The 12907-nt window shown below is 48.4% G+C and overlaps 1 protein-coding gene across 1 annotated transcript in view; it reads right to left on the reverse strand.

Moving 5' to 3' along the window:
* Positions 1 to 12907, reverse strand: part of LOC107110346 (thrombospondin type-1 domain-containing protein 4-like) — a 519752-nt gene that overhangs the window by 461681 nt on the left and 45164 nt on the right. The window contains exon 5 of the mRNA XM_015411125.1: positions 2315 to 2414. Within this exon, the coding sequence (XP_015266611.1) occupies positions 2315 to 2414 (100 nt within the window). The remainder of the gene's footprint in view (positions 1 to 2314; positions 2415 to 12907) is intronic.

Below are 12907 nucleotides of genomic sequence, written 5' to 3' on the forward strand. Positions count from 1 at the left end.
ATAATAATAATAATAATAATAATAATAATAATAATAATAATAATAATAATAATAATAATAATAATAATAATAATAATAATAATAATATCCTCCTCCTCTTCTTCTTCTTCCATTACTACTTGTATCTGACAAATGGGCTTTGTATTTCGAAACTTTATACCCTGAATATCTTGTTGGTCTCTAAATCCAACCTCCTCCTCCTCCTCTTCTTCTTCTTCCTCGATCCTTACCTTGGCCCTTGAAACATTACTTAAGAGGCGAGCTATATTGGGCCCTCGATTTTCCTCTCTTGTCTTTGCCGCGGATCATGATAGGCTGTACTCGTAACAGAGCTGGGGAAATGTGTGGCCTTCGCGGTAGGAGAGCGATCCTTAGTACACAAAAGACAATAGATCAAGTGACGAAAAAACGCACTAAAGATTTGTTTGGGAAGTCCACAGCTCATGAGGTCTTCCTCTCCTTCCTTCCAAGCACAGGTGAAGGAGGGCCTCTGAAGATCGACGCCACTCGCTAGCGAGCGGAGAAATCGCTCCCTGCCTTTTGCCAGTTGATTTGTGTTCCTTGTCAGCAGAGTCTTAACTGTTCACCCGCACTAGTGTTTTTACGCACCCTTGGGGGAAACCTGTAACAACCTCTTGCCGAAAGAGCTTCAGAATGCACACTAATTCCCTGCCAACTCATTGGGAGGAATAAAAAGAAAAACAATCAACACCGATGTCATACTTTTAAATTAAATCTGTTCCTTGGCAAAATCAGTCCACCGCGAGGGTTTCAAAGCATTGGTCACCTTGAATTCATCGATTTCCCACTTTGAATGGCAAAAAAAGAGCACCGGTTGTACAAGCAGTGGACTTTGGGCTGGACTTTAGCAAGCTAAAAGAAAATCATGGTCCATTAACCTGTTGAGGGGGCTACTAGGCAACGCTCCCTCTAAGTTGTGGAGTCTTGTGAGCAAAAATTCTACTTTGTGAGCTACTTGGTGACGTTGCCTCCCAGCATCGGGATTTAGAGGTTCACTGCCCCTGCACATGGAGGTTCCCTTATTCACCAAGGCTTGCAGCCACTGGTAGGCCTGTCCTCCATGAATTCATCTAATCCCCCGAGGCAATCACAACATCATCTGACAAACAATTCTGCCTATTAACCACTCATTGTCCGAAGAAGTATTTCCTTGTGTCCATCCTGAATCTACTGCCTATCGGCTTCGTTGGATGAGAAGCCACGTTAAATAAATAAATAAATAAATAAATATTAATAATAATAATAATAATAATAATAATAATAATAATAATAATAATAATAATAATAATAATAATAATAATAATAATAATATCCTCCTCCTCTTCTTCTTCTTCCATTACTACTTGTATCTGACAAATGGGCTTTGTATTTCGAAACTTTATACCCTGAATATCTTGTTCGTCTCTAAATCCAATCTCCTCCTCCTCCTCCTCCTCTTCTACTTCTTCCTCGATCCTTACCTTGGCCCTTGAAACATTACTTAAGAGGCGAGCTATATTGGGCCCTCGATTTTCCTCTCTTGTCTTTGCCGCGGATCATGATAGGCTGTACTCGTAACAGAGCTTTAAATCACACACGTTCGCAGCCGACTGGGAGTTTTGTTCAGCTGTAAGGTCAGATGTGTTCCAACGGCATTTTTTCCCTCGGCGTGGCTTGATGTCGTCGGCTTTCTCCGGACTGCTTCAAGTTGCAGTGCAGCACTGCCACTGCCTGGCTGGACGGCCCATTACAGGCTTTCTTAATGCCGAAGAGTTCTTTCTAGGCTTTTCAGTCTTACGCGCTGGACATTCCATTCGCCGACTAACACCTCCCCCACTGGGGGGGTTTAGTGTGTCCACCCTCTCTAAGGAGTGGTACCCATTTTATCTACTCGCCGAAGCTTTCGAACCGCTGGGTGGACGGCGAGCTGGGGACAAGGCTGGTAGCTCACACCAGCACGGGGCTAGAACTGACAGCAGCTCTGTTCAGCTCAGATGTAGATCAGACCAACGGGCCAACCGGTTCCAATCCACATCACGTTTCACACAACACACACAACCAGACACCTTCTGATGGCCGGCGAGCAAGGTACACAGGCCAAACTCCCCCTCCCCCCGTTTTCACCACCGAGTACTAGTATTCACAAGCTATCACCAACTTCTTAAACGCATGTGCCCTCCAAAGGCCCAACAAGCAAATGAACAGTGCCACAGAACAGGAAAACTCTGCTGATGTCTCCCCGAAGAAGGAAGCAACGGTCTTTCCGTAACCCGTTACGCAAAAAAACACACAAGAGCAAATTGTCTTCCCTTACCTTCTGCAAAAGGCTCCCATTCATAGAATCGACCCATGAAAGGCTTGTTGTTGTACGATGCGCATTGGACCTCCCTGATGCTTCTGTTTTCAGGACACGGCTATCAAATAAATCACAGAAATATTGTTATAGAACTACATATTGCCCAGTTTTATATAAATTCATGCATCCTTGGTCCTAAAGGGGTGGTGGAAAGTGCTGTCAAGTCACAGTCAACTTATGGAAACCCTTAGAGGGTTTTCCAGGGAAAAAGAAGAAGAGAAGAAAATGGGACTGGATTTATACCCCACCCTTCACTACCCAAAGGAGTCCTGTTTAAAAACACATCCTCAAAAATCAATGATCCTTTCTAATATAAAATCAAACTGAGTAATCACTTCCTCCCCAAAAAAATGAATGACTGGGACCAATTTCACACAAGAGCTGTGCCGCGGTTGCGCCTCCCTTTGCCCCGCTTCTATTGGTCAGTTTCCCACTGGAAGCCGCGCGGCCGCATTTTGACCCGCGGCTTCGCCCAATTTTCCCCACGGTTTCGTGATCCTGTTTTTTGAAGATCACGAAACCGCGGGGAAAATCAGGCAGAGCTGCAGGTCAAAATGCAACCAGGTGGCTTCGAGTGGGAAATTGACCAATAGAAGCAGGGCAAAGGGAGGCACGACCGCAGCACAGCTCTTGTGTGAAATCGGTCTGAATATGCCCAAAGCATACGTTCAAGGGCTGTGTCCTGTGAGTTAGAATGCCCACAATTGGGCACATTACTAAAGAGTTGCTGTGGCGCCCAATACATCCTGAACATAATTTTTTTGCTGAATAAGTCACAACCAAAGAGCCATAGAGAGAGGTCGTAATGAGCTCCTTTGGGACTCAATCTGTGCCTGACCCCGCCTGCGCATCAGGTAACACTTTGCAGCGATATTTGAGCGAGGCCTTCGAGATAAACTTTTAACCACTGGCCATTAAGAAGTTTCCATTTGGCGCAAAGGATACACCAGTTCGCATTTCTCTCCCTTTCCACGCTTGTGTCTTGTTTCCAAAAATATTGATTTAATTAGCTTTTAAACCACTGAGCCGTGCCTGCCCTGGGGGGGATCCAGTAAGGCCGGACTGACTAAGTAAAAAAAAAATTGTGTGTTTTTGCCAGAGATGGCTCCAAGGGCTTAGTCAATGCTGTAATTGCCTTGGGGTACGGTTCGGGTAACAAAGTGACCCTATTGCTGAAGTGCATCATCTCAGGGTCGTGTTGGAGCAGCTGTGCAAATCTGCAAGTATATGACTGGTCTGACACGCTCGAGCGTCCGAGGGAGTGACGCCATTTTCCTGGCGTTCGGCCAACTAGCTGCTCAAACCGACAGGTCTCCAGAGCAGAATTTCATGACACGCTGCAATCAGACAGTACGAATGGATGGAGGAGAGCGGCGGGCGGTGGTAGAGTGGATCCTTTTTCGTGCATGAAGGCCCAGGTTTGTTTCCTGACATCTTCAGCTAAAAGAGTGTAGGTAGCATGGCCCTGACCAGTTTGGTGTAGTGGTTAAGAGCGGCAGACTCTAATCTGGGAGAACTGGGCTTGATTCCCCACTCGTCCTCCACATGCAGCCAACTGGGTGACCTTGGGTCAGTCACAGTTCTCTCCAGAGCAGTTCTCTCAGAGCTCCCTCAGCCCCATCAACCTCACAGGCTGTTTGTTGTGGGGAGGGGAAGGGAAAGGAGTTTGTGAGCCACTCTGAGGCTGCGGTCACACACACTAAATAATCCACTTACAATCCACTTTCAAACTGGATTTTTTACTGTGTGAACTGGTATAAATCCAGTTGGAAAGTGCGTTGAAAGTGGATTGACAGTGTATTATTTAGTGTGTGTAACCACAGCCTGAGACTCCGTGTGAAGGGCAGGGTATAAATCCAACTCTTCTTCTTCTTCTTCTTCTATTATTATTATCATATGGCATTGTGTGTAGTATAGCCAGGAGATCCTAATATTGTCTGGCGACCAGAACTTCAAGATCTTTAGCATTATGCACCACTAGGTGGTGAGCTAGACTTGTTTTTGAGACATTTCAGAGGTGGTTTGGCATTGCCTGCCTCTGCATCAAGACCCTGGTATTCCTTGGAAGTCGCCCTTCCAAATACGAGTTTGCCATTGCCTGCCTCTGCATCAAGACCCTGGTATTCCTTGGAAGTCGCCCTTCCAAATACGACCCAACCCCAACCCTGCTTAGCTTCCGAGATCTGATGAGTTCAGGCTAGCCTGGGATATCCGGATCAGGGCAGCCCTCCCCTATAATACATGACCCTCTGAAGCTGGGTTTATACTGAACCAGACCACTGGTCCATCAAGGTCTGTATTGTCTACTCAGGTTCACAGTGGCCCTCCCGGATCTCAGGCTGAGGTTCTTCATACCACCGACCACCTGATACTTTCAACTGGTGTGCTGCCCCGGCGGAGATCAGAATAGTAAAGTATCGTGAATAGTTTACTGCATCTTTAAATACACAAAGGATTGTGGGAAACGTAGTTTAGCAACCCTAAGGTCAGCTGGTTAGAGGTACCTAGCTCTCTTGATGGGTTCTATACAGCCTCCCTTTGCCTTTGATACATTTGCCCGGGGAAAGTTGTTTATTGCCCACCCAGTGATTTTGTAACCCTCTCAGCTAGCAGCAGACAGGAGAGATCCGACTCCTTCTTACCACATGAACCACTCAATAAATTCAGGACTTTAGAGGCTGTTAACAGCTACAGAAAAAGGGAGTGTAAGAAAAGCCAAACCCTTTGATGTTTGAGAGTGAAATAAAAGTCGATTCTTCAAATGGTGATTGTGCGCTGATGACTTAGTTGTTCTTAGAGTGAGTTACGGCTGCCGGGAACAACAGAACTGGATAATGCTGAGGATTGAACCCGGGGCCTTCCGCGTGGGAAACAGAGGCTCTTCCACTGAGCCGTGGCTCAAACCCTAAAATGAAGCAGGTGTATTTGCAATCTCCCCTCCATTGTTCTAGAGCTATCACAACTCCAAACAACGATGCTGAGTACAGGGAGGTATAATCATCACACAATCATACACGTGTTATCATTCCTCTCTCGTTGCTGGATATCAACCAAACCCGAACAAGAATAATGGAAAATTCGGGAAAGTGGTTAATCTGACCCTTCCAGATGCTACCAAGAAAGCACCCTTGGGAGTGCATGTTTTTCCTGGAAACAATTACGGGGGTTTCTCGCTATCTCTAAAAACGAGGGGAACCATTTGTTTTACCGGCCAGTTGAAAAGAATGGTAAGACATTTCCATTCAATTAAGATTGTCTCGGGAGATGACAAAATATTGTTTTACGAAGTCCTAGGAAATGTATTCCCACCGTGGAGGGAAAGAAGTACTCTACCAGCACTAATGCAGTCCAAATAAATAATTTGGGGGCATGTTTACGAGCAGAGAAAGAAATAACAGATTCTTTATTTTACTGCTATGTCAACGGGCTCTAATGTTACATATCCGCTGGCTCTGCTAACAGTGCAATCCTAAACAGAATTAAGCCCAACTAAGCCCATTGACTTCGATGCATATAGAGGGGTTAGACTGTTTTTAGGATTGGGCCGTTACTGTGTACCTTTCGGCTTCTTCTTACAATGGCAATAGTTTCTCCTGACCTTCCCATACCTCATGAATGTAATGAACACTCCTGCAATTGAATGGGCCCCAAACCGATATCCCAGTCTCCTTTCTCTACGACATGCTGATGGCATCGCGGAGATTGCTGATAATTTATGAATTACACACATACGAGTGAGATCTTCATTCGTGAATCACATACATACGAGTGAAATCTTCATTCGTAATTACCAGCACATTTTCATCACTCTCTGTTTCTCGGACAACTCTCCAAAAAAAGCTTCGGGTCTTTCCAAATGGATTCTCAAGAGTTTTGAAAACACAAGAGAGCTCCCTACCAGCCCTCCCTCAATGGTCCACACCAGTCTTCTAGAGAACTCCTGCTATTACACCTCTGCTTTTCACTTGCCTTGAAAGCCCCTTGCTGGGGTCGCCATAACTTGGAAACTAAGCAGGGTCAGTACTTGGAAGGGAGACCACCAAGGAAGGCTCTGCAGAGGAAAGCAATGGACAACCACCCCTGCTTCTTGCTTGCCTTGAAAGTCCCTTGCTGGGGTCACCATCAGTTGGAAGCTAACCAGGGTCGGTATTTGGAAGGGAGACCACCAAGGAAGGCTCTGCAGAGGAAAGCAATGGCAAACCACCTCTGCTTCTTGCTTGCCTTGAAAGCTCCTTGCTGGGGTCACCATAAGTTGGAAGCTAACCAGGGTCAGTACTTGGAAGGGAGACCACCAAGGAGGGATCTGCAGAGGAAGGATTTTAGCGAACCACCTCTGCTTCTCGCTTGCCTCAAAACCCCCTTACTGGGGTCACCATAAGTTGGAAGCTAAGCAGGGTTGGTACTTGAATGTGAAACCACCAAGGAAGGCTCTGCAGAGGAAGGTCATGTCCAACCTCCTCTGCTTCTCACTTGCCATAAAAGCCCCTTGGCTGAGGTCGCCAGAAGTTGGCTGTCAGGTGACGGCACTTTACACACAACAAGCTATCTGCCATGCAAGTGTCTAAAAGCCAAGTCAACTAGTGGCCGTCACAAGTTGGGTTAACTACACTTTGAGCGAAGGAGCGCTTCCATTTGTCCATCCAGCGCCCGTCAAGTTTCATCCTGCAAATTCTCCCTGACACAGATTGCTTTCTAAAACAGTATAAATCCATCGAACTCGGCCAAACTTTCCAAATCCTCGAAGGCCAATTTCTGAGCACGAATCAAATAGAATAAATTGGGGGGGGGGGTTGTTCCTAACGTTGCTCTTCCATGACGTCTTTTTGGTCTCGACCATCCAAGGGATCTTCTCTGAGCAATCCCAGTCGGGCGCCATGGCCCGGACTATTTCGAGTAAATCCTTTCAACTGCAATCACACACTTGGCCGGTCTCCGTTTCAACTGCAGACTCGCATTTTTTAATATATTTTGTTTTAAAGAACCATCCAGATATCCCTTGCCTAGAAAGTCATATTTATAGAATGTGTGTGTCACGCAAAAGGCACTCGGGTTAAAGAGAAACCAATTAGAAGTTATTTCCATCTGACAAAACCTGGCAAGGAGTCCGAAGACTGTCCAAACGCTAAACTCTTTCTGACTCCGCTGTGCAAAGTGTTTTTTTAAAAAAAGAAATATATTTATCTAGATTTCCCACTGGAGATGTCAGGTCCCCCCGGCCACCAGAGAGGGATGGAGGGGTTAGGGTTGTCAGTTCCAGGGTAAGAAACGCCTGGAGATTTGGGGGTGGAGCCTGGAGACGACAATGCGGTACAATACCACCCTCCAAAGCATCCATTTTCTCCAGGGGAACTGATCTCTGTCGTCCAGAGATAAGATGTAATTTTTTGGGGAGGGGGAGTCCCCTGGTCCTATCTGGAGACTTGCATCTCTGTTTCCCACCTCCTCTTTCTAATAGGGTTAGGGGTTGGAACCAGTGCTATGTAGAGGAGGAGAAGGAGATTGGATTTATACCGCAACCCTTCACTACCTGAAGGAGTCTCAGAGCGGCTTACAATCTCCTTTCCCTTCCCTTTCACACAACAGACACCCTGTGAGGTAGGTGGGGGCTGAGAGAGCTCTCTCGAGGACTGCCCCTGATAGAACAGCTGTGAGAGACCTTGTGACTGGCCCAAGGTCACACCAGCTGCTTATTTATTTATTAAATGTATATCCCGCCCTCCCCACCATACGGTGGGCTCAGGGCGGCTGACAACATAGATCTTCAGACTACATATATCAGTTAGTTGGTTAGTTAGTTAGTTAGCTTATACCTTAAATAAGATTTTGTTGGTCTCAAAGGAGCCGCTGGACTCAAATGCTGTTTTTCACTCTAGTTCTGTGAAATCAGTTTTGTGTGGGATTGGTTTACACCCCAGGTACCTTTTTGGCTTACGGAAAGAAAATTAAGTAGTAAGTGGCCGTCCTACTTTGGGGACACTGTTTGTGGCTTCTTCTTAGGACCAGAGGGCGTCCGATGAAGTTGATGGGCAGTAGGGTCAGGATGGACAAAAGGGTATAATCTCTTACACAGAGAGCGATTCAAATGTGGAACTGACGGCCAGAGGATGTGGTGATGGCCACAGGAATAAACAGCTTGAAAGGGGGATTAGAGAGATTCATGGAAGATAAGTCTGACAGTGGCTACTAGCCGTGGTGGCTGAAGGGAACCCCCATATTCAGAGGCACTCTGAATCCCAGAGCCAGGAGGCAACACCTGGGGGAAGGCCTCGGCCTCTCTGCCCTGTTGTTGGCCATCCAGAGGAACTGGCTGGCCCTTGTGTGAGACAGGATGCTGGACTAGATGGAACACTGGTCTGATCCAGCAGGGCTCTTCTTATATTCTTATGAAGGCCTCAGCCTCTCTGCCCTGTTATTGGCCCTCCAGAGGAACTGGTTGGCCACTGTGAGAGACAGGAGGCTGGACTAGATGGACCCTCACTGGTCTGATCCAGCAGGGCTCTTCTGATGTTCTTATGAAGGCCTTGGCCTCTCCGCCCTGCTGTTGGCCCTCCAGAGGAACTGGTTGGCCACTGTGTGAAACAGAATGCTGGTCTAGATGGACCACTGGTCTGACCCAGCAGGACTCTTGTTATGTTCTTATGAAGGCCTCGGCCTCTCTGCCCTGTTGTTGGCCCTCCAGAGGAACTGGTCGGCCACCGTGTGAGACAGGATGCTGCACTAGATGGACCACTGCTCTGATCCAGCAGGGCTCTTCTGATGTTGATATCAGAACAGGGGGCAGTGCCCTAAGAAGACAAAATTCCACTTCTCCACCTATTCTGCCCAAAGGAAGGCAATCAGGGATATATTTCGCCCAAGAACTACCAAGCTACCAAATCGGCAGGGAAATTTAAATAAAGTACAGGCTTTACGCACAGCCCCATGGGCTTTTTGATCCTGCGGACATATTTGGAATTCTGACAAGGCGTGGTGGGTGCAGCCACAAAATGGCGGCCACAAAAGGGCTGCCGCTGGAGGCAGAACCAGCCTCAAAACGGCAACCGCAGCTTACTTTCGGTCATGTGGGGAAGATCCTTGTGGTGCCGAAGCCACCTGTTTAAAAATCCGCACAGCCGATCAAATCCCCAATGGCCAGTCGGAAGCCAGAAAAGGTGCTGGGGACCGCGCTGGGGACCCCTGACAGAGGCCACGACAGGGGTCATTTCGTAGAAAAAGAGCTAGGGGGACTCATTAGCATAACTCATTAGCATATGCCACACCCCCTGACATCACCGGAAGTGTGTCCTCCCCACAGCCGGCGGCGACCTCCAGCGGGCACCAGCAGGGAGCTCCAGGCCCCGCCCTCCCGCACCTCACCCGGGGGGATGGCGTCCCCCGCGTCCCCCCTCCCAAATGACCCCTGGGCCACGACCTCCAAAGTGCGTCAGTCCAGGCGTTTCCTCCAGGTGGCCGCGGGCTTATCCCGAGAAAATTGTGACGCCGCCTGGCAACAGACAAGGCAGGAGAGCAGGAGGAGGAAAATAAAATTCCTTGGCCGAGAATCTTGAGAGGACTCGAACGCCAATGACACCGAGGGCCAACGGAGGGGAGAAAAAACCTCTCTCTGGCTTCTGGCTGCCTGTAAATCTATCAGTTTTCTGCCGCGCATTCCAGTGAGCGCTGCCATCACAAAGTCCGATCCCCCCCCCCAGTGCAAATGTCAGTGTCAGAAGAAATCTGGCATTCGCTCTTTCGTCACGGGAAGAAACAGGATTGCCAGTTGCCAGACGGGGCCCGGGGATTTCGTGGAATTACACCTGGTCTCCGAACGACAGAGTTCAGTTCCCCCGGGGGGGGGCTAATTTGGAGGCTGGACTCTACGGCATATGACCCGGCTGAAGTCCCTCCACTCCCCAAACCTCCCCCTCCTTGGGCACCACTCCCGAATCTCCTGGAAATTCCCAACCTGGAGGTGGCACCCCTATCCACATAGATTTCGGCAAAGGAGGTCCTCTTGTACTCTGTTTTCTTACACTGTAATTCTAATTTTGCTTTATATCGGTTTTGTATTTTCTGATCTGCAATTAACCCAGCTCCCTATTGGAGGAAGGAGGAGGAGGAGGGGGAGGGGATTGGATTTATAGCCCGCCCTTCACTCAGAGTCTCAGAGCGGCTTACAAACTCCTTCCCCTTCCCCTTCCCACAACAGACACCCTGTGAGGTAGGTGGGGCTGAGAGAGCTCTTTCCAGAACTGTCCTTGAGAGAACAGCTCTGACAGAACTGTGGCTTGCCCAAGGTCATCCAGCAGCTGCGAGTGGAGGAGTGGGGAATCAAACCCGGTTCTCCCAGATTAGAGTCCATGTACTTAACCACTGCCCTGAACTGGCATTGCAAACGAGGTTCTGTGGATCTACTCTTTTATCCCATGTGAAATCAAGTCTTTATGTTCCTGAAGTCCTTTCAGAGCTGCTCTCTCAAAAGCGTACCGGATTTGTTAAACCTTCACTCTTGACAGCTGACAAGAAAGCTAACTATAACACATTGCTAGAAATAAATAATGATTTAAAATCAGAAGAAAAATTGACACGGGAACATCAAATCAACTTATCATGGTGGGAACGTTCATTACTAAGTGATATATATGGAAAAGATAAGTTAAAGGGGTTTGAAGATAATGATAAGCAACTGGACAAGATTTGAAGAAGATCTTCTTCTTCATCATCATCATCATGATTTACATGTTTATTTAAATATTATCACCTGGAGGTTGGCAACTGTATCAGAAGGTCAGCCGTATTTCAGTTTGTGAGCTAAGGGATATGTGTTGTGTATGGAGGAGGAGGAGATGAAGAGGAGGAGGAGGAGGAGATAGGCTTTATACTCCGCCCTTCACTACCCAAAAGAGTCACTCAGCGGCTTACAATCCCTTTCCCTTCCCCTTCCCATAACAAACACCCTGTGAGGTAGGTGGGGCTCAGAGAGCTCTTCCGTGAGACAACAGCTCTGAGAGAACTGTGACTGACCCAAGGTCACACCAGCAGCTGCACGTGGAGGAGTGGGGGATCAAACCCGGTTCTCGCAGATTAGAGTCCACACACTTAACCACGACACCAGACTGGTTCTCCAAACCAGTTCTTTTGGCGAATTAAAAACGCTCCACTGACTGGGAGAAATCCTGCTTCCAAAAATGCAGGCTGCCGTTTTAACTGCAGGCCGGCGTAGGGAGCCAGGGTAGTCGATGGCACTCTGGGGGCCTCCTGTGAGCCAATCACTTGAACTCATATACAAATACCGTAAAATTCTCTTTCTCTCCCACCCACCCAAATGACGCAGCTCCTGCGAGTCAAAAATCCAGACGCTGCCAGACCGCAATTTGTACTGGAAGGTCTGCCTGATGGAGAGTTCAGCTTTTAGTAAGGCGCTTGCAAGCTGTAAAAGACGTTTGCCTGACTATACTCGTAACTAATGCTCCCTCTGAGCTATGGAGTCTTGTGAGCAAAAATTCTACTTGGTGAGCTACCGCCATGAAAGTTGTGAGCCAGCGATTTGGCTGCTGCATCAATTAGTTTGCTCTGGAGCCCTCCTTCCTGAGCTGAGAAAAAAATGTGTGAGCCGGAGGCTAAAAAACTGTGAGCTAGCTCACACTCACTCAGCTTAGAGGAAATACTGCAGGTAATAGCATCTTTCTAGGTGGAGGTGTCTCTGGGCACTAGAAGCTTTAGGGTATCTCTCCTTATATATAAAAGCCAGTTGGGGTGGCTTCTGGCTATGGGGTGGCAGGATTACTGTGTGGCAAAATCAGTTAGCCGGCTGACCTGCCACTCACACACGGGTCCCGGGCCACTGGCTAACTTGACTGACTGCTTGGCTCACTCCCGCCCACACAGCCGCAGGCTAGCCGCTCACCCTCAGTATCCAGGAAGCTGCCAGACGGGAAGGACTCTGCGGTGCCTGGATGCTGGTGAGGGTGGAGGAAGCGGGTGACTGGCCACACTGGCCTAAAACCACGCCGCGCTTCCCTGGCCCGCTGGGTGCGTCCCCAGCCACCGAACCCTCGCCTCAGGATCTTCCTAGTGCTCGTTGTCTTTACTTTGCAACGGACTTTGCACCTAGTGGAATAATATGTCTCTGCAGAAAGTCCAGATCTGCTGGGTGCTTCAGTCTCTTCTAGGGTTGCTCAGTACCCCCCCGGCCCCCAGAGGGGAATGGGGGGGTAGGATTGCCAGATCCAGGTTGGGAAACACCTAGAGATTTGGGGGTGGAGCCTGGAGAGGCCGGGGACCTCAGTGGGGTACAATGCCATAGAGTCCATCCTCCAAAGCATCCATTTGCTCCAGGGGGACTGATCTCTGCAATTTGGAGATGAGCTGTCATTCCAGGGGATCCCCAGGTCCCACCTGGAGGTTCGCATCCTTAATAGTAAGAACCTAAGAGAAACCAATGTTGGATCAGGCCAATGGCCCCTCCAGTCCAACACTCTGTCACACAGTGGCCAAAAATACCAGGTGCCCTCAGGAGGTCCAGCAGTGGGGCCAGGACATCAGAAGCCCTCCCACTGTTGACCCCTCCCC

This window comes from Gekko japonicus, unplaced genomic scaffold, assembly GCF_001447785.1.
Source record: "Gekko japonicus isolate JY-2015 unplaced genomic scaffold, Gekko_japonicus_V1.1 scaffold796, whole genome shotgun sequence".
In the NCBI taxonomy this organism is placed as follows: Eukaryota; Metazoa; Chordata; class Lepidosauria; order Squamata; family Gekkonidae; genus Gekko; species Gekko japonicus.